This window comes from Herpailurus yagouaroundi, unplaced genomic scaffold (assembly GCF_014898765.1).
Source record: "Herpailurus yagouaroundi ecotype Mexico unplaced genomic scaffold, PumYag 182, whole genome shotgun sequence".
Taxonomy (NCBI): domain Eukaryota; kingdom Metazoa; phylum Chordata; class Mammalia; order Carnivora; family Felidae; genus Herpailurus; species Herpailurus yagouaroundi.
The window spans coordinates 8,042,672-8,065,464 of NW_024412413.1; the positions used below are offsets into that span (position 1 = coordinate 8,042,672).

At 37.6% G+C, this 22,793-nt stretch overlaps 2 protein-coding genes across 6 annotated transcripts in view; one reads left to right on the top strand and one right to left on the bottom strand.

Annotated features, from left to right (window-relative positions):
- The window catches only part of XPNPEP3 (X-prolyl aminopeptidase 3), a 74,970-nt gene that overhangs the window by 49,698 nt on the left and 2,479 nt on the right, over positions 1 to 22,793 (bottom strand). For 2 of the 5 annotated variants that reach the window (XM_040490733.1, XM_040490732.1), the window contains exon 2: positions 8,571 to 8,687. In XM_040490733.1, coding sequence (XP_040346667.1) covers positions 8,571 to 8,687 — 117 coding nt within the window. Of the gene's footprint in view, positions 1 to 7,531; positions 7,680 to 8,570; positions 8,688 to 14,792; positions 14,877 to 22,793 lie in introns of those variants that run through there. The other 3 variants (XM_040490734.1, XM_040490736.1, XM_040490735.1) reach the window with 3 other exon arrangements.
- Positions 17,046 to 18,643, top strand: DNAJB7 (DnaJ heat shock protein family (Hsp40) member B7). Its single transcript, XM_040490739.1, is given in 2 exon segments — positions 17,046 to 18,522; positions 18,525 to 18,643. Coding segments are annotated over 2 exon segments (924 nt in total). The 5' UTR covers positions 17,046 to 17,651; the 3' UTR covers positions 18,578 to 18,643.

Genomic DNA, 22,793 nt, shown 5'->3' on the forward strand with positions numbered 1-22,793 from the left:
CCCCTCATAGTGCATTTCTTTTTCCCCTGGATTAAGCTGGCTAAGAGTTCTCTAGGGCTTTTGGGCAGAATTCTGACCTTTGTGCCAGAACTATCTGATTGGTAATTACGTATGTTAAGTCTGCCACTGTTACCCAACATTGGAAACTTCCCAGTTTACCCAAGCAGTAGATACTCATATAAAAGCAGAGGCTGATTATAATTGATAGATCATCCGACCTTTCCTTTTGTCTTCTCCTTTTTCCCTTTCCTTTTGGTTTGCTTTGCTTTTGGTTTCTTCACAGCTACTGTCCATGTAATAAAACTAAATTAAAAATCAATTCATTTTGTGGGTTTTTTTTAATTTGGAAAATAAGAAAATTCACAATTTTAACGACCTTAATATATGTGTTCTCTCTCATTCTCATTTTTTAAAAAAAAAATTTTTTTTTCAAACGTTTATTTATTTTTGGGACAGAGAGAGACAGAGCATGAACGGGGGAGGGGCAGAGAGAGAGGGAGACACAGAATCGGAAACAGGCTCCAGGCTCTGAGCCATCAGCCCAGAGCCTGACGCGGGGCTCGAACTCACGGACCGCGAGATCGTGACCTGGCTGAAGTCGGACGCTTAACCGACTGCGCCACCCAGGCGCCCCTCTCTCATTCTCATTAATAACAAAGCACATATATAAATATATTGGAAAATAACTTCTAAAAAAGATACAATTATTTGGAAATCAAAACGGGATTAGAAAACTATCTTTTACTCCCTTCAAGGCATTCATCTTCCTGAATCCAATTTCATACAAATGACTACATGAGAAACATTTAAAACACGGGCTACATTTTCCCAAGTTTATGAATCATCAACACTATGGAGTGACCATTAACTAAATGCTTCCACACTTTTGAAATCTCAAAGTAAAAAAGAACTCTTTGGTTGTGACAGAAAATTATCCAAGTAAAAAAGGTATCTTTTCTTATCATTCGAAGGAGGAAAAAAAGGGGGGGTAATAAAGCAATGAACTTTAACCCTAGAGGTAAACCTGGCAGTTATTATGGCCTTTGATCATAGAATTAACCATTGTAATGGTCAATCTGGCCTGAATTTCATCTGATAAAACTGTCTGAATAGACACTCTGGTAACTTTGTCAAATTGGAACATAGCAAAGAACAAAGTTAGTACTTTATCACCTTGAGTCAATTAAGGATAGAGGGGCTATTCTAACAAGTTTATTTACCAATCAAATGCCTACAGTTCGTAATCTGGACTCTGCAAATAGCAAAGTCTTACAATCAGTTCAGAGACTCTGCAACCAAGAAGAAAAGCTCTTCCAGGACATTTAGGATTGGACTTCTCACGAGAATAAGAAAAATATTCTTCATATTTAATCAGCCAAGCAGAAACCCCTAAGAAGAAAGTTTTATAAAGACTGAAAATGGATGGGAAAATGCAGGTGTTTGTTACAATCTAGGTATGTATTTTAATTATTTCCTAAAAGTAACTAGATTAGTATTTTAACATGGTTTGATTTTGAAACTGCATCCTTAAAATGAATTGTTTAATATAAGGTAGTTTTTATTGTCTACAAGAAAGTAGTTTATAAAATGATCTCTATATAGGTGGAGAATGGGGGTTAAAAAAAAAGGTAATGTTTTCTTTAAAGTAAAACACAGACCTCTCTGAAAAAATGAAATGACCAAATAAACAATAAAAAATACCCTAGATTTTATTTGCATATATTGAGCAACACAAGCTAGACAGAAAAGGTACGTACCGTATGATTCCAAGAATAGGCAAAACAATCCATGTTGATAGAAACCAGAGCAATGGTTAAGGATGGAAGTGGAAACAGACAAGAGGGGGTGTGAGAAAATTTTCTAGGGTGATGAAAACGTTCTATATCTTGACTGGGGTGTGTGGGTTATATTGGGGCCTACTGATCTGAAATGTTGGGGTCAGGGAGTGACCTGTCAAGAAAGAATTCTTGAGATGTCTTCAGTGCAAAAGGGTGGTTTTATTAAACCACAGGGACAGAACCCATGGGCAGAAAGAGCTGCACTGGGGTTGTGATGAGAGGGGGCTAGGGGTAGTGTAAGTCTCTAAGGAATTTTGAAGCAAGGTTTCCAGGACCTTGAGGGGCTATTAGGAAAAGGTCATTTATTACTGTTTAGTAAAACCTCAGACATGAGATCCTTCAGATGTATAACAGTGGGCCATAGACTTAGAGAAGGATTGCTAAAACACATCTTGTAGGGCGGGGATGAGGGGTGGTGTGGAGATAAAGGATCCTGGAGGTTGGGCTAATGTCAAGCTAAGGTTGCCTTTTGCCTCTAGCAAAAATTTAACATTCCGGCAAGCTCCTCAAGGAAGGTCACTCTGCCTTCTCTCATGTACTTGTCAATGGACTGTAAGTTGTAAAGAAGTTTAATTTTTTCTTTTGCCTTTGTTCTCCACATCATCTACTGAATTGTGGGGCACCTGGATGGCACAGTCAGTTAAGCATCCAACCTCGGCTCATGAGGTCATGATCTCGCAGTCCGTGGGTTCGAGCCCTGAGTTGGGCCCTGTGGTGACAGCTCAGAGCCTGGAGCCTGCTTCAGATTCTGTGTCTCCCTCTCTCTCTGCCCCTCCCCCACTCACACTCTGCCTCTTTCTCTGTCTCTCAAAAATAAATACACACTAAAAAAATTTTTAAAAACCTCACTGATGCGCATATCTAAGATCTGTGCAATTCATTATATGTAAATTTTACCACATTAAAAAAAAAGTATACCACTCTCTAAACTTGAAATACTTTTTAGACTAAGACTTCCCTCAGTTGAATTTAATCTTATTAAAAATATCATGACAAAGATAGACTTTTCAGAAATTCCAGATAGTATTCTTTGGTACAAATGTTTTGTACTATTTTGTGGTTAAGTGTGGACTCAACAGTCAGAGTTTTATAAACTGGAATCCTGGCTTAACAACTTACTGAGTGACTTGGGGAGAGCTACCAAACTGCTTTATGACTCAGTTTTCTCATTTGTCAAATGGAGATAATAAAAGCAACTACTTCTCAAAGTTGTCAGGAGGATTAAATAATAAAATACTCAGAACGGTAAGCACTATATAAATATTAGTTACAATTATTACCATAAAGAATTTACACTTAAAGATGTTGTCATCCTGGTAATCCAAAGCCAAGTAGGACCTTGGAAGAGTAAAATTTACACGGACAACTACTATCTCTATCAAAGTAATTTTTAGATTGAAGCCCTGAAAGTCTTTGGCTTTCTCACACAATTAAGAATGAGTCTCCGGGAGCCGGGGTGGCTGAGTTGGTTAAGTGTCCAACTCTTGATCTTGGCTAAGGTCATGATCTCTCAGTTCATGGGAGCCTATTTGGGATTCTCTCTCTCCCTCTCTCTCTACCCCTCACCTGCTCTATCTCAAAATAAATAAATGAAAACTTAAAAAAAAAAAAAAAAGAATGAGTCTTATCATTCACAAGTGATTCAGAAGCTTTTTATTATTCAATTCTTTAGAAAATTCCTGATTCTTGTCTAGGGCAGATTCTTGCTAATCTTTACTTCAGAGAATTTCTCGATATGAATGAGAAATATGCACAAAGGTTAAAGAGAAACAGAAAAGTCATTTATTCTTAATGTACCAGTATTTAAGCTGCAGGAACATTATTATAATTCAAAATTTTTTTTCTCCCAGCATTAAAAAACGGAAATACTCTATAATTCTGTACTAGATGGCTGTTTATGGAATTTCTATGAGCTAGCTATCTGTATAATGGTACTTTGGAATGAGTAATCAACATATACATATAGGTTAAATATATAGGTTTATTCACCTGTAAATTTATATATGTAAATACTCTGGTCTTTATTTTGCATTAAAATCTACTTCAGAAGATTATGCTAAGTGAAGTTAGTCAGAGAAAGACAAATATATGATTTCATTCATATGAGGAATTTAAGATACAAAACAGATGAACATAAAGGAAGGAAAGCAAAAATAATATAAAAACAGGGAGGGGAACAAAAACCATAAGAGACTCTTAAATACAGAGAACAAACTGAGGGTTGCTGGAGGGGTTCTGGGTGGTGGGATGGGCTAAATGGGCAAGAGGCATTAAGGAGGACACTTGTTGGGATGAGCACTGGGTGTTATATGTAGGGGATGAATCACTGGATTCTACTCCTGAAATCATTATTGCACTATATGCTAACTAACTTGGATGTAAAAAAAAAAAAAAAACAAAAACTCTACTTCAGAAGATGAAGACAAAGGGAAAATGAATAATCAATACGAATATATCGTTATTTTTAAAATTCCAGAGGTACACAGGAAGTGAGAAAAGAAAATATGTTACTTTATAAAAACAGGTACACTTCATGGTAAAATATCTATGAAAAAGTAGGCCCTGAACTTAAATTTAGAAGCTCTAGAATATAAAATGTTTTTATACTACTATTCTGCTTATCAGACATAACGTATAAACAGTGTTTTGAAATGGCTACATAAATACAAAGAGATCATTCAGTAAATGTGTGATGGTGGTGATGATAAAGATATGAATAAATTTGGACGTCTGGGTGGCTCAGTTGGTTAATCATCCAACTTCAGCCCAGGTCATGATCTCATGGTTCATGGGTTCAAGGCCTGCGTCGGGCCCTGTGCTGACAGCTCAGAGCCTGGAGCCTGCTTCAGATTGTGTGTCTCCCTCTCTCTCTGCCCCTCCCCTGCTCACGCTCTGTCCCTCTTTCTCTCAAAGATATGAATAAATTTAAGAACTGAGTGTTTGGGGATGAGGACATAAGAAAAGTAATGATACACTCCGCTTCAAAATACGGCCTGTGGCCAAAGATCTGGCTTTAGGCATCTCACGCACCCATCTAATGAGTGCCCATTAGGCAGGTGGTGTGCATCAGAAACACCCAGGGAGCTCTTCAAAACATAGGGCCTAAGCCCTTCCCTTGAGATTCAGTAAGTCTATGGGATCCTAGTATGTATTTATATTTTGAAAAAACTCACTCAATGGTCTAGGCAGATTCAGACCATTTTTAATTTCCATCATTTCTTGAACATATATTTTAATCTTTTAAATAGTATAAAAATCTCACCCCACCAAAATAAATCTTGATCTTTTAAAGTCAACCATTTTATCAAAACTTAAAAAAAAAAAAACCAAAACATACCCCTTGCTCAAGGCAGAACTACAACTAAACCATGACTGAAAGATGGATACCTAATTGGTTTGGAGGCTTCTAAGGGAAGAAGATTCAGGAATTATTATCTAGCACTCACTCTAGAACCACTCTTTTCATCATTTTAAATATTACTTAACAAAATACTTGACAATAACTGTATAGTCTCAGCCATCATAGTTGATAAGGGACAATCAGGTAAATGGTAAAAGCATTTTCCCAAATTGTGGGCCATACAGTTGAATACTTCCCAATGGATCTGTTCACTGTTGTAGTTGAAAGAAAACCAATAACCAGTTCTGGATATGCCAGACAAGTCATTCTGATAAGCCAAACTCTCTAAATAAGAGCCCTTTCTTAAGGCGCTACAAACTATATTACATATCCAAAATTATTGTGTCTAGGAATGTAACAATGTTAGAAATACATGTTCTTGGAAATAATGCTTCATTTGGCAGTAATTCTTCCTATTCTCTGATAAATTGCAGTGTTTATGTGAGTTGAACACCTTGCTATTCTAATGACTGCGTTGCTCTTGTGGCAATGTCAGAGAACTTTCTCACACAAATATTATAAAAAGTAGATTCACAGTTCATAACTGTGTCATTTGCCTTCCTTCATGGAATCATTTTTTCTGGCTTGGGTGATAAGTGGAGGGCATTTTAGTGATCAAGGTGGATGAATTGACATTTTCTGGCTCTACAGACACAGTCCTTAGCACCAGGATGGCAATGTTAAAAAAGAAATGGGGGAGAGGGGGTGCCTGGCTAGCTCAGTCAGTAGAGCATGCAACTCTTGATCTTGGGGTCGTGAGTTTGAGCCCCACATTGGGAGTAGAGATTACTTAAAAATCAATCATTCAATCAATCAATCGTCTACAATGCTGATTTCTTTAAGGAAATAAGTTTTAGAGATCACCAGGACTTGGGGAAATCTGATTTTTTATTTCTATCTCAAGCAGTAGTAGCATAACTAGGGCAGAATTCCTTTATCTCTGAGCCATTCTGCTGAATATTTTCCAGGTTACTCTTGCTTCAGCAAACTTAGGTAGATATAGCCAGGAGAAACCCAGAGGAAATAGCTCCCCAACATTCAGAAAGAGCCAACCCAGGAATTTCATTTCTAAGAATTTATTTTAAGGAAATAATTGATTGGTATAGAATGTGTACACGTGTGTATACATACACACATGCACACACACACACACCTATATGAGAAATAAGTCTAGAAAGATATATATGCCAAAATCTCAATAGCGGTTTTCTATGAGTGGAGGGATTTTGAGTAATTAAAAAAAATTTTATCTGTATTCTGTATTTTATCTGTATTCTCTAGTTTTTCTATATATACCTTGTGTAATAATTAGAGAAGGGACTGAGGTGTTTTCCAAAAGTTTTAAGTACTTATAAGTACTAGGAAAATAGCTACGCCAAACATGAAATTTTTAGAAGCAAACCAAGTAGCGGAGGATATAATTTCACGCTCTAAACTAACAGACTGGCTCTGTGAAAGAAATTTTTAAAAAAGTATTATATCCCTTTTTAATTTTTCTTAATAATTTACTCTTTCTCCACTCCATAACCATTTTACCACTTCCATATCTACATGGAAAAAGACAAATGATTAATACTTTGGATACTTATATGGTTTTCGCCTCCAGAAATTGTATATCTGGTTTCTTTAATCCTGATGATTCTGTTTTAAAATTCTATTCCTTCTGGGGCACCTGGGTGGCTCAGTCTGTTGAGCGTCCGACTTCGGCTCAGGTCATGATCTAATGGCTTGTGGGTTTGAGCCCCGCATCGGGCTCTGTGCTGACAGCTCAGAGCCTGGAGTCTGCTTCGAATTCTTTGTCTCCCTCTCTCTCTGCCCCTAACCCACTCACATTCTGTCTCTGTCTCTCTCAAAAATAAATAAACATTAAAAAAAAAGTTAAAATTCTATTCCTTCTTAGCCCAATATCTAAAATCCTATGTCCAGAAGAGTAAAAATTAAGACAGGCATCCCTTTTCCCTCCATAGCTGAAAAGAACATATGTATATGTATGAATGTGTATATGTATTTTTATTCATAATCATTTTTTATATAGTTATCATGCACATAACATACAATAGCCAACTGTTTAAGACACAGAGGCCATCATCTTGACAATATAATTACTAGTTTCAAGGCCTAGAAAATGCAGCTCACCATGTAAAAATATCTCACCACGAGAAATCAGTAATTTTCAAAGCTGGTAAAACTTAATGCCAATTCTATTTCCTTTTAAAAAAATTGAAGCTACAGGTAGGTTGACAGATTAGAGAAATACTTAAGTTAATACTAACTGGATTGCTATTAAGCTTACCTTACAGCTTTGAAAAACTCTGATTTCTTGTGTGTTTCAGTGGTGAGCTGCATTTCCTGAGTCTCAGCCGATTTCCCAGCAGGAATTCCAGTCTGATGAAGAATCAGCAAAAGGAAGCCCTCACTGAGAGACACACTGGTATCATTCACTGAGTGGAGACAGTGAAAGAGTAACATATTTCTAAAGGCAATTTAGATTCTTAGTACATATGCTCACAAAGTAAATACAGATTTACCTTCCCATGACAGAAGCAATGATTAATTTCCCTTGAAAACCTGACTGCTTTTTCTACAAAGCATTTGGTTTTACCCTACTTACCTTTTTGTGATGATTTTCATTCACCACAGTTCATCCCTTAACTGCCTTTTTGTCACTGTTATCACCTCCCAAAGCTGTGAAAATCAAATCTGGAAATCTAGTGTAACCTATACAGCAATATTTTTGTTAAACAAAAGTAAATGAACATTTAGTACTTTGAAGAAAAACACGTTTTCTTTCTTTCATTTCTCTAAGTAGGCTCCAAGCCCAATGTGGGGCTTGAACTCACGACTCCAAGATCAAGAGTTGCACGCGCCACCAACTGAGCCCACTGGGCACTCAAGAAAAACATGTTTTCTCAAATGTCTTTAACACAGCAGTTCACAAGGAATCAATCATTTGAATACAGTTCTTGCAACTGTCTTAGAAAGTAATATAACTTTTAAAGCATTATGGTTTACATACTTTTCATGGATAATTGTGAATTGTAAGACTTATATTTATTGCTCTAGATAGCGATGTCAACACCGTACCAACAACCACACATACCTTTTTAAGTTTAAAATTAAGTTAATAAAAATAAAAATAAAATAAAAAATTTAGTTTCTCAGTTGCACTAGCACCATTATAAGTATATAATAGCCACTTGTGGCTAGTGGTTACTATATTGGGCAGCATAGACCTAGAACATTTACACTGCTGCTGCAAAAAAAAATCTATTGGACAGCACAGTTCTAAATAAAGCATCTAAAGAGAGAGATTTATGGTTAAAAGGGCTTACCTGGCCTAAGGAGGTGTGGGTGTGTGAAGGGGCTGGGCTGGCCTAAGTATCGGTTTGGAATTCTCCTCTCTGGGATGGGCTGGAGGGAGTACCTTCGCTGAGAACATGACATGAATCCTGAAGGAAAAATAAAGAGAGTAGAATGGAACAATAATCAAGAAAGTCCTCACAGTGTATATACATTTATCGATCTCTAGCAGTTGGATGCTCTAGAAAAATGCAAATTAGTGTCTCCTTCAATATTTATATGGCCCTCCCTCTGTGCCAGTTAGGGCCTGTCTTGGGCCCTGGGAAAACAGAAATGAGACCATTTTTACCCTTAGTGACTTCAGTCTACTATAGTATAATAGAGGTACATATATACCGAATAGGACTATGGTATGAATAAGGAACTATGGGAACAGAAGGAAGGCAACAAACAAAAGCAAGAAAGGGGTTAGGAAGTACTTCACAGAAATACTGCGTCCTAAAATTCAGAAAAAGAAGCTGTATCCTAAAATTCAGAAAAAGAGAGTTAACATTTTTACTGAGAATATATGAAGTACAAAAAAACATGATATCTCATTGAATCTTGGAATGTTAGAGGTAGATAAAATAAGGTATAAAAATGTTTCATCATAGTATACAACAGACACTATTAGCATTCATTCAGTAAGATTAAGCATGTGACTGGAACACATGCTAGAAGAAGACAAAAGAATGAGGACTATATGCTCTGGTCTTTAAGGAATATACAGTCTAGTGGAGGTGAGACAAAACATTCAAGCACTACATGGTGAACACCATGGTGGATTCATTCACAAGGTTTTTTGAGAGCACAAAGACTGAAACAATACTGTGGGATGGGTGCAATATGATATAGATACAGATACAGTGCTCTGAGGAACACAGAGACGCACACAAAGGGGTGTTGGTGTGGGACTCTAGAGGTAGGGGATGCCTGCTCTGAATAAGGTAGTCGAGGGCACCTGGCTGGTTCAGTGGGTAGAGCATGCAACTTGATTTCGGGGTTTTAAGTAAGAGCCCCAAGTTGGGTGTAGAGATTACTTAAAAATAAAATCTTAAAAAAAAAAAAAAAAGGAATCAGCCAAGTGAAAGAGAAAGAGGGGTGTTGAAGGTATCATAAATGAGATTACAAAAGGGAAGTCATAGAAGGCACTGGGTATGTGCGTACATACATGCATGTGTGTATGTGTGTGTGTGTGTAGGGGGAAGAGAGTTTCAGGTCAGTGTTGATGGAGGAAGAAAAGATTAGAAAGGTAAGGATCAGACCATTGAAAGCTTTGTATACCAAATTAAGGAATTAGGATTTTAACTGCCATCATCATTGCTTTTTTACAAAAAAGGAATCAGACTCAGAGAAGTAATTTGCGCAATGTTACAGTTAGTAATGAGGAAGCTAGGATTCAAGCCTAAATCTATTAAACTTTGAAATCTTTGTTCTTATCCCTCCATCCTGCTGCTCAGTAGGTGTTCTCTGTTGATCCCCAAAACAGAATCAGTACTGTAAAATCTCCTTGTGAACCTACAATCGCTACAATGGTAGAATGTGATGTTTGGATCAAGTTAAAGGTTTTTATAGGGACTATGTAGTGTGAATGAATGAGGTGTATATATTTGATGAGTTAAGAATCTTAAATGTTAACTCTGAATTAAATTTTCAGAGGATTACTGAAAAAAATTATAGCTTTTTGGATGATTAAAAATACAGAAAATGGCAAAAGTTTCTGGGCAGTATGAAAATACAGTTAAAAATAGTGAAAAAATAAGAAAAAGGACAAAACAAGTATTTCCTGGAATCTGTTTAGAAAATGTACAGAATACATATTAGGGAATATGTCCAGTCTATATAAATTGAAAGCTTAATAAAGATGAGGCAAGCAATTTACAAAAATACAGAGGACAGAGGAACTTGCTAGAGGACAATATAGGGATGTAATCAACAAAATCCAGATGTGGGAAATACTACAGGACAAAGAACTCCGTTTCTTGCACATAAATTTTATGGCAGGTAGGGATGGTAAGAGATGGAAGGAGGAATCCGTAGATTAAGAAAACCTTAAAAAAATTTATCAACCAATTGTATAATGTGAGCCTTATATGGATCCTGATTCAAGCAACAAATTGTCTATCAAGTATCCACTCATACTATTTACTATAATTACGAAAAAATTGGAAATTTGGACAATTGCATATTTAATAGGATTACAGAAGTAATGTTTACTTCTTTAAGGTGTGATAATAGTGCAGTGCTTATGTTAAAACCACATACTTTTAGAGATATAAACTGAAATATTTATAGATGAAATGATATGACCTGGAATTTATCTCAAAATAACATGGGGGTGGGGTGGATTGGGGAGAGGATGAACGGGGATTTGGATGAAAGAAGCCACGAGGTGATAACTGTTGAAGCTGGGTGATGGGTACATGGGAGTCCATTATATATACTCTATCTACTTGTATAGGTTTGAAACTTTTCATAATAAAATAAAAGGAACAAGAAAAGATGAGTTAAGCATAGAGAAAAATGAAGGAAGTACACAATCATCTGAAAGGCAATCCAAGACAGAGTTAAAGGCAGCGTGGTATAGTAGGAAAAAAATGCCAGTTCTATGATCTATGTGATCTCAGCATGTTACATAAATTCCTTTGCACCACTTCTTTACCTGTGAAATAATGCAGTAATATTAGGTAGTGGCTTTCAAACTTGTGAAACCAAGACTCCCAGTAAGAAACATATTTTACATGGTAACCTAGTGTACACACATAAATATGATCTACATAAAAATTTCACTAAATACTATACTATGACCGATACTTTTCTTATTTCATTAAAAAATTTCTCAGTGCACTAACATGATTTTATTACTGCAATGTCTTGAATGGTGGCTCCCAAAAGATATGTCCACATCTTTTTTTGTTGTTGTTGTTTATTCATTTTGAGAGTGAGAGTGTGAGCCGGGGAGGGGCAGAGAGAGAGAGGGAGAGAGAGAATCCCAAGCAGGCTCCGTGCTGATAGCATCTGACAGTATGAAGCCCAATCTGGGGTTCAAACTCATGAACTGTGAGATCACAACTTGAGCGGAAATCAAGGGTTGGTTGCTTAACTGACTGAGCCATGCAGGTGCCTTGATATGTCCACATCTTAATCCCTAGAACCTGTGACTACTAATTTATTTAAAGAAGGGGTCTTGCAGATGTAATTAAGGATCTTGAAATGAGGACATCATCCTGGATCATCTGGGTAGGTCCTAAATTCAATGGCAAGTCCTCTTATAAGAGGAATGCAGAGAGAGAGATTTGAGATAGGCAAGAGAAAAGAAGTAATGGAGGCATGTGGAAGCTGAGATTGGAGTGATGTGGCCACAAGCCAAAGAACACCTACAGCCACCAGAAGCTGGAAAGGTAAAGAACAGATTCTTTCCTAGAGCTCTTGGAAGGAATACAGCCCCACTGCCACTTGATTTCAGACCTCTGGCCTCCAAATCTGTGAGAGAATTCTATTATTTTAAGCCACCATGTTTGTGGTAATTTGTTATGGCAGCCTCAGGAAACCAATGCGATGACCCACTAAGATTACAACTTGTCACTGGAAAACACTGCACTAAAAGACTGTATCTCTGTACTGAGGGCGGCTCCAGTTCAGGAGGAGGAGGGATGTGAGGATGCTCAATAATGTTAAGAGCATAAGTAGATCCTGAGACCAACTTCCGCCTCATCCGATCATCAGGTTTCCTACAGTGTTACTTGCAGAAATGACCTTTCCCTATGCATAGCGGCCTTTGGCCCACTTTACCTTTTAGTTATTTGACGCTTGACAGTTGTGTTTCTTGAAAGTAGAGAGAAAGTAGAGAAGTGTTTCTCTTTTTTAACAGGGAAGAGAAGATAATGGGCTGTCCATGTGCACGAACATGTTGGTACAGTGACTGGGATGGAGTGTTATGAAGAAGAGGAATACAATTAGGAGTTTAGCAGAACCACCTGAGCTTTTTTCACCTGTAAACAAACTCTTGTCCTAATCAAAGCTCCATTATAGGTGCTTATTAATCAAAGTTCATTATAGGGTTCCGCTCCATTTTTCCTGATTACAACAAACAGAGGCACAGTGTATTTAATACTTTCAAATCCCAGCGTCATTGCTAATAATAATGATCTTGATGACAGCTAACATTACTATTGTTGATTATATTCCAGAAAGTATTCTAAGGACTCTGCATGTATTCACTTATTTAATCCTTACAGCTGTGTAATGTAACTACTATTCCAAACTTTTAACTTATTTTTGAGCTGGTAACATGTTCATATGGATCAAAGTTCAAAAGATGTAGTAAATTGATAGGGAAAAGCCTTCCTCTCACACCTGTCCCCAAGTTAACCTGTCTCCCTTCCTTGAAACAGCCAGTAATATCACTTTTTTGTTGAAATCACACTTATTTTTGTTGAAACCACATCTATGTTCTCTTTAAACAAATAATAGCATGTATGCTTGAGGCAGATGTTATTACAGCACTGCCTATTTAAAGATGAGGAAAAAAAGATACACAGAAAAGTTAAGAAACTGGCCCAAGATGAAGAATTACTGAGACAGAACTAGGATTTGAACAATCTATTTATAGAGCCATAACCATTAGACTACATTGTCTACACTACCATTTTGGCAGTAAAATAATTGGATGTAAAATGTTAACCAATTGTCTTTTTAATTTTTTTAATGTTTGTTTTTGAGAGAGAGACAGAGACAGAGCATGAGTGGGGGAAGGGCAGAGAGAGAGGGAGACACAGAATCCAAAGCTGGTTCCAGGCTCTGAGCTGTCAGCACAAAACCCGACACAGGGCTCAGATCCACAGACCAGGAGATCGCGACCTGTGACAAAGTTGGACACTTAATCGACCATACCACCCAGGTGCCCCTCAATTCTCTTTTTTTATGTTCAAATGAAATAATACTAGAATATCAATCCATCTATTTTGGATCACTTCCTGGCATAGGAAGCTTAAATCTAACAAATGCAAATAAACAATACCTTTACCTACATTTAAGTAAACAGGATTTTTTTGCTCAATATCACATAGTAGCAAAACTGGTATGTTGAGTCCTATTTCTAAAATCCAATCTGATCCAAAATAGGGCCACTTCCTTAGTATAGACCCTCCTCAATTCACCTGGACACTATGTCTCTTAACTGGTCTGCCTTTCTTGGATCTTTCTTCTGTAACTCATCTTCTATAGCTATACTATTTCCAAAGTGATCCCTCTAGTCCTTTGCCTTGATGTCCTCAAAAGTACTGTCAACTAATTCCTGTTTAAATTCAGGATCTGTCCTTAACTTTCCAGCTTCCTACACTAGCAGTATATGCCTAGAATTTTCTATCTTTCAGAATACACTTCAACCCCTAGCTTAGCACCCTTCATGATCTGGCCCCTGTCTATTCCTCTGGTCTAATAATCCTCAAAAGAACATTAGTACAGCCACACATGAGGAGCCCCAGCTAATTAGTCTGTACTGTAACAGTACTTGCCTTCAAAAATACAGTTCTCTTAACAATGGCTTTTGCCTGCTTCCATGAGCTCAAAAATTAGCTCATACATCACTTACCCTAAGAAGTCTAATTCCCTATCCTTATTGATTCTGATGTAAATGCCCCTCCTCAATGTTCCCATGTTTACTTCTGTTACTATTGTTAATACCTACTAACTGCACTTAATTGCTAATTAGTTTGCCAGTCTATTATAAACTTTTGGAAGGGCAGGAATCATTTGTTCTTTGACTTTATTTCCCCAGTGATTAGACTGGCATATATTTTGAAGACCACACGTCAAGAAGTCTGCCTTTTGATTAGATGCAGGGAGTGAAGAAAAAAGAAATTAAGACGATTCCTGGGTTTTTTGGCCTGAATAACAGGATAGATGTTTGTACCATTAAACGAAATGGCAAAGACTGAGATAATTATTGGATATTCCAAATGAGAGTTCAAATAGGCAATCTGAGGTTCAGGGGAAACTAACAGGCTAGATACATGAATTAAGATGTTATAAGCACACAGATGGTATCTAAAGCCCTGGGACTGGATATTACCTACACAGAACTGTGTAGGTCAAGTTTAGTTACCATTATAGCATGAGAAGGAAAAGCACAGGAGAAAAGGAAGCAAACTAGAGGAAAATGGTTTTTAGGAAGTTAAACAAGTATTTAATAATTTAATAGAGGAAGTGCTCACCTGTGTGAGGACAACCACTGGATTTGGCAGCACAGAATTCAATGGAGAACCTGACAAGTACAGTTTTATTTATTCATCTTACTTAAAAAATTTTTTTCTAATATTTTAGAGAGAGAGAGAGAGAGCGAGCGCGTGCGAGCATGGGTGGGGGAGGGGCAGAAAGAGAGGAAGACACAGAATCCAAAACAGGCTTCAGGCTCCGAGCTGTCAACACAGAGCCTGATACAGGGCTCAAACTTGTGAACCGTGAGATCATGACCTGAGCTGCAGTCAGATGCTTAACTGACTGAACCACCCAGGTGCCCCTTATTTATTTTTTAAACGTTTATTTTCAGAGAGAGAGACAGAGAGAGAGAGAGAGAGAGAGAGAGAGAGAGAGAGCGCGCGCGCGCGCATGAGCAGGGGAGGAGCAGAGAGAGGATCACAAGCAAGCTCTGCACTGTCAGCACAGAGCCCAGCCTGAAGTGGAGCTGGATCTCATAAACTGCAAGGGCTGAAATCGAGTCAGTTGCTCAACTGACTGAGCCACCAAGGTGACCTGAACAATGTTAGTAAAGTATGAAAGATAGAAGCCAAAATGGGTAAAGGTGGTCAAAAGGTATAAACTTCCAATTATAAGATAATAAGTTCTGGGGATGTAATCTACAGCATAGTGGCTATACTTAACAATTCTGCATTGTGTATTTGAAAATTGCTAAAAACATAGAGCTGCAAAGTTCTTATCACAAGAAAAATAGGGTACCTGGCTGGTTCAATCAGTAGAGCATGAGTCTCTTGATCTCGGGGTTGTGAGTTCAAGCCCCACGTTGGGCAGAATTTACTTAAAAAAGGTCTTATCACAAGAGAAAAATTGTAACTATGTGAAGTCATGGGTGATAACTAAACTTATTTTGGTAATCATTTCACTATATATACATATATCATTATGTTGTACACCTTAAACATGTTATATGTAAATTATAACTTAATGAGATGGGGGGGGGAGTAGACGCCAGATTGGAGTGTGCCAACAAATAGGATGGAAGAAAGCAGAAACATCAAGCAGAGAGGATAATTTTGACAAGTTTTACTGTAAAGGAATGAGAGAAAGTGGCATAGCAGCTGGAAGGGTCAATAGATAAGGGAGGGGGAAATAATTAGAAGCAAATCCTTGTTTTATACCTTCACACTCTATTGAAGTTAGTTTTTGAATGTTTTTTTCAATTGTATAAACTCCTTGAGAGCAGAATTTTCTATTTTCTAACTCTGTGTCACAGGTTCTCAATACATATTTGTAGAATGTCTAGAACCTAAATTCCTAAACCCTTGTCCAAAAAATGCAGTAGAGTAGAAAGAGTAAAATTTGGAATCAGATTCAAGTTCAAATATCATATTTTTCACTAATAAGCTAGATAGCCTTAGACAAATGTATTTGAAGAACCTCAGGTTTCTTATGGGCACAAAATATTTACTTTCTGGAATGCTGTTACAATTACATGAGAAACTGTGTTAAGTAATTTGTGTAAACTGTGTAAACACTTTAGGTGTTTGACCTAAAAATGGTACTCAGATGATTTTATTATTCTTATTATTTTCAATAGCAAGCAAATACAATCATGTGTATACCATACATACATGTGGACATATATACTATAGGGAATTGAAAAACCAATCTAGAGTAGCTCTCTGCCCCCATCACACTACCATTTTTTTTTTGAGGGGGAGCACGTATCACATTATCTCAAATCATTTATTATTTATACTTCATTAATGAAAACACCATGAAAATTGCTATTTTTTAATGTCATTATCATCAGTGGTTAAAACTGTGCCTTGTGCAAAGTAGAAATTCAATAATATATACTGAATACATAAGTGTACAACTTTCAAAATCTTTACTTTTTTCTTTTTTTTAATTTTTTTTTCAACGTTTATTTATTTTTGGGACAGAGAGAGACAGAGCATGAACGGGCGAGGGGCAGAGAGAGGGAGACACAGAATCAGAAACAGGCTCCAGGCTCTGAGCCATCAGCCCAGAGCCCGACGCCAGACTCGAACTCACGGACCGCGAGATCGTGACCTGGCTGAAGTCGGACGCTTAACCGACTGCGCCACCCAGGCGCCCCATCAAAATCTTTACGTGTTTTAAAGTTGTAAACTTTTAAATGGGTAAAGATACTGTCATCTCAAATGATTCAATACTAGCATGCAGAAAGCTTGTATATTATGCTCCTTCCTCAGGAATCACCTCAAGTCTGGGCTAGGTGTCTCTCATATGATTGCTTAGCATCCAGTGCTTCCCCCAATATAGCCCTTATTATACCGTAATCAAGTTGTTTCCAGTACAATTGTCTCTTGACTGAAATAAATTATGTCAACTATTTGAATACTTTTTCATGTAGTTCTCAATTTCTTCATTTTTCAAAGCCAAATCACAGAACTGGGAAGTTATTAAGGCTCAGCAGCCTGAAGGTCCTATCATGCAAGGGGCATGCTGTGGCTATCAACAACAGGTTCCACTAGTTTATGAGGCACTGTTGGAGACTTCTAGAGAAATATAGGAGAAATAGTCCTGAGGGTTCAGGATGGTCTGGTATGACTCTGGACTAGCTTTATTTGGAAGGTCTAGTCCCTATCCCAACCCCGAATGACACCATAATGCAAACCTCTCTGACATAAGCTAGTAACTCTGCTTGCCACATAATCAGTATCCTAATGTCTCCTAGCAGTGTCCATGGTGGTAACATTGTCTTCAATGTAAAAAGTGCCTATTTGCAGTCACTGCCTCCACCACGACCACCAGGAGTGCTCCAGCTGAGAGGAAGCTACAGTTCTCACTACTCAGACCCAGAACACCCCTTTCCAATGACCTGTTAAAACATGGTGGATTACTATGAAGTTCAAGGAGTGCAGAGATATGCTTCACCTGAGGACATTAAAAAGTCTTATCGTAAAGTGGCACTTAAGTGGCACCCTGATAAAAATCCAGAAAATACAGAAGAAGCTGAGAGAAAATTCAAAGAAGTAGCTGAGGCATATGAAGTATTATCAAATAATGAAAAACGGGACATTTATGACAAATATGGCCAGGAAGGATTAAATGGTGGAAGCAGAAGTCATTTTGATGATTCTTTTGAGTATGGCTTCACATTTCGTAAGCCAGATGATGTCTTTAGAGAAATTTTTGGTGAAAGGGATCCATTTTCATTTCATTTCTTTGAAGACTCACTTGAGGACCTTTTAAATAGTCCAAGAAGCTCCCATGGAAGCAGTGGTACAAGATCCTTCTTCGCTACCTCCAATGAATATCCAGTTTTTGAGAGATTTTCTTCATATGCTACAGGATATATACCATATGGTTCACCGGGCCATGAGGGCCTTAATTCATTCTCCTCGTTGGCATCTGATAATAGTAGGATGGGCAACTACAGATCTGTTAAAACTTCGGGTAAGACTGTTAATGGCAAAAATACAAATACACAGAGAATTATCGAGAATGATCAAGAAAGAGAAGTTGAAGATGATGGCGAACTGAAGTCCTTCCTTATAAATGGTGTGGCAGATGAAGAGGGCTTTGCAGAAGAATGCAGCTGGAGAAGACAGTTATTCAACAATTATTCACCAAAGTACTTCAGACCCAAACATGTAACTCAACATACTTTTGTGGACAATGATGAGCAAGATATACCTTGGGTCACCAGCAACTGGGATCCCTCTATTTTCTCAGCAGGATTCAAAGACGGTGGTAAGAGGAAAAAAAGAAGCATAAAGAGGTGCAGAAGAAGTCAACCAAAAGGAATCGTTAAATTGACTCTTCAGACACATTATGTTCATATAACAATTGAACGTGACTCTTTGTGTGTTTTTGTTAATCACAGAGTTTGGTAGATAACATTTGTTTAGAACTATACTAATATTATGTTTTTAACATGTTTAACAGGATTGTGGACCTGTGGTCAGTGTTGTTTGGAGTAGGTATGTCAGAAAAAGACGAGTTTGTGGCGACAGTGATGTTAAGAATTTGGAAAACAGGAAATACTACTTTACTATTTCTGAGCTGAACATTTACAAATCAGAGTTTTTCTTTAGCAGAATTCATGATCTATTTCATTCCTTTTATCTATTTAAAACCACTATACAAACTCCTGAAATATGTACCGCATTAGGAGCTAAAAATTTATTACGATGTACAGATTCAGACTATATAATTATTCATGAAATGACTTTTTTCCAATAGAGGTAGAGCATTTCATACATAAGCACATTATAAATAAAAATTAAAGTATTTTCTCTTAAGTTAAAAATAGCCAGAGTTATATTTGCATTCCCATGTTTACAGTAGCACCTATTCACAACAGCCAAGAGGTGGAAGCAACCCAAATATCAATGAATGAATATACATGCATATAGTGGGATATTACTCAGCTTTTTTTTTTTATTAAAAAAAATTTTTTTTACATTTATTTATTTCTGAGACAGAGAGAGATAGAGCGTGAGTGGGGGAGGGGCAGAGAGAGAGAGAGACAGAATCCGAAGCAGGCTCTAGGCTCTGAGCTGTTACCACAGAGCCCAATGCAGGGCTTGAACTCATGAACCGTGAGATCATGACCTGAGCTGAAGTCATACGCTTAACTGACTGAGCCACCCAGGCAGCCCTTTTCAGCTTTAAAAAGGAAACCCTGGGGGCGCCTGGGTGGTGCAGTCGGTTAAGCGTCCGACTTCAGCCAGGTCACGATGTCACGGTCCGTGAGTTCGAGCCCCGCGTCGGGCTCTGGGCTGATAGCTCAGAGCCTGGAGCCTGTTTCCGATTCTGTGTCTCCCTCTCTCTCTGCCCCTCCCCCGTTCATGCTCTCTCTCTGTCGCAAAAATAAATAAACGTTGAAAAAAAAAAAAAAGGAAACCCTGTTAAATGCTACAAAATAGGTAAACTTTGAAACACTACGGTAAGTGAAATAAGCCAGCCATAAAGACAAAATACCTTATGATTCTACTTACATAAGGTAAGAAGTTCATAAAAACAAAGTAGAATCGTAGTTACTGAGGCAAGGGAGGGAGAGGTGTTGTTTGGTGGTCTGTTTCACAATATATATTTTAAAACAATTAACATGGTAAATTTTATGTTATGTGTATTTTACCACAATTAAAAAAGAAAGCTAGACTTATCCTGGATTTCTTAGAGCAATGTGGCTATATCATGTATGGCAGGCCACCAGTGACTCACTCCAGATAGGAAACTTTCTATTTTCTTTTTTAGTATATACCACGTACAAAGGATCTACAAATACATTACTCTAAAACATCTCTACCCACTATAGTTTAAGGTTACAATGGAAGAAAAATGAGTTACATCAGATATTGAGCAAGTAGTCTTAGCTAAATGTTTTCAGACATTTAAAATGAGCTTAGTTTAATTTCAACACAATCACTTCTTAGTTTCCTCTATTTTATTTTCAAAATATATTACTTTTCAGCCTATGAGTTTTATTCATTCATTCATTCAATGGTATTTTTTGAGTACCTACTGTTTGTCAGGTACTTGGGATACAGTAATGAGCAAACACGAAAAACCTTAACTGTCATGGAGTTTAAAGCTGGAGAAAGACAATAAACAAATACTAAATAAAATATAATGACAGTCATAGGTGTTAAGGAAAACAAAATAAAGTAAGAATAGGGGACATAAGTTTTGGAGTAGGAGGGTTGAAATTTTAGTTAAGGTACCGAGGGAAAAGTGATGGCTAACATCTTTGTAAAGATGTAAAGAAAGTGAAGGAGTTAGCCATTTGGATATGAAGTGAAAGAGAATTATAGAAGGAACAGCAAGTGAAATGTCTCTAATGCAGAATGTGTAAAGTGTGTTTGAGGCTCAAAGAGATCATTGTGAACGATTAAGACAACAAGCAGATGAAATTAGGTAACAGGAGGTCAGATTATGCAGGTACTGCTAGATCACATTATGGACTTTGCTATTATAGGTGGGACGAGAAGCCACTTAAAGGCTCTGAGCAGAAGAATGACAATCTGACATGTTTCAGCAGGTCCACTCTGGCTGCTGTCATCGAGAAAAGACTCAAAGTAAGCAGACGTACAAACAGGGAAATCAGGCTATTGCTGGAATTCAGGCAGAGTCTGTAATAGCTTGGTCCAGGGTGATGGATGTAGGCAGGGGAAAGAGTGATCAAATTCTGGATATAGTCTGAAAATAGGGCCAAACGGAATTTACTGATAGGCTGAATATTGGGCATGACAGGAGTCAAGGTTTTTGGCTTTAGCAACTGAAAAAAGGGATTTGCTATTATCTCAGATAGGACCACAGGTGTTGAGTTTCAGACATGTTGCATTTGAGATGCCTGAATTTATTAACTGAAAATAATTTCTTAACTTGCATCCTGCATATTCCTTGTCATTGAATTCTTAAGTTTTTTTCTTTTTTAGCAAAAAGATTATCATATTATTTTAAGCTTTTATCACTTAGAAATGTAATGACTGCAAATTTTAATGTGACTAAAAGATGGGAACAAATAATCAAGCAAAACTAAAACCCAATCACCTTTGGCAAAATACAGTTCAGTGGCATTTAGCAATGCAACAAATGTGGAAACCCAAAAAAAGATTGTAACATCTACTCTTTAAATGACTGCTATAGTAAAATGAGGGCTTTTGTTTAACTTTGTGTTGGTTGGTAGATAGGAAATTTTATAGAAAGGTACAATTTGCATTTAAAACTTATTTTCAGGGGCGCCTGGGTGGCGCAGTCGGTTAAGCGTCCGACTTCAGCCAGGTCACGATCTCGCGCTCCGTGAGTTCGAGCCCCGCATCAGGCTCTGGGCTGATGGCTCGGAGCCTGGAGCCTGTTTCCGATTCTGTGTCTCCCACTCTCTCTGCCCCTCCCCCGTTCATGCTCTGTCTCTCTCTGTCCCAAAAATAAATAAACGTTGAAAAAAAAATAAAAAAAAAAAAGAAAATAAAATCATAAAAGCTTAAAGTATTTTAAATGTTACTTTTATAAAATGTGATATTTAGTTAAGTATCTGTCATGTATGTGGGACAACTCAGGGTTGGAAAAAACGCAATTTTCCAGTAACAAAACCAAAACCAGCATCTCTAAAAATTTAAGAATGACTGACATGCCCTTCAGTCCATTTTCCACTCTTAAAAATTCAGACTTAGTCTTACTCAATAGCTTAAAGTTACTCAATGGTTTCCCACTGCCCAGAAGATTGGAAATAACAAGACCCTTCATGAGCCAACCACCTCCTTTTCCTCCCAACTTGGTTTGTTTATTTGTCTGTTTGTTTGTTTGAGAGAGAGAACACAAGCAGGGGAGGGGCATAGAGAGGAGGTACAGAATTTGAAGCAGGCTTCAGGCTCTGATCTGTCAGCACAGAGTCTGAAGTGGGGCTTGAACCCATGAACCAGGAGATCATGACCTGAGCCAAAGTTGGATGCTTAACCGGCTGAGCCACCCAGTCATCCCCCAACTTGGTTTTTTAATCACCTCACCCTATACATCTTTTCCCAAATGTGTTCTAAGGGATAAAAAATTCAAGACTCATCACAGAAAAAGGGCCCCATGGTCAAATTCAGCTTGCAAATTACTGCCAAATACACTTCTTTCTTAGAGACTCAGAATTAGTCTATTATGTGCATGATGAAATGCAGCTTTCCCCAAACTTATTTAACCACAGAACCATTTTGGTTTAACACCTGCTAACATGCCTAGGACCATATTTCAAAAAAGCTCCCCCAGGCTTACTGATGATTGCAAAGCTTTGTTCCATGCCTTTGCATATGCTCCCCCTGCCAGGATGGCTACGTCACTCTAGTCTGCTTGGTAAAAGCCTTTTTTCAAGTCTCAAATATCTCCTAATATTTAAGGGCATGCCCTACATTACCTCTTGGCCCCTCCCTGCTGTCAGGAAACATCTATCACTTTTTCCTTCTCCACAGCACTGTTACTAAATTTAGTATGTTATACTACAATTACTTGTTTTGTCTCCCATGATGGTAGAAACTATGCTC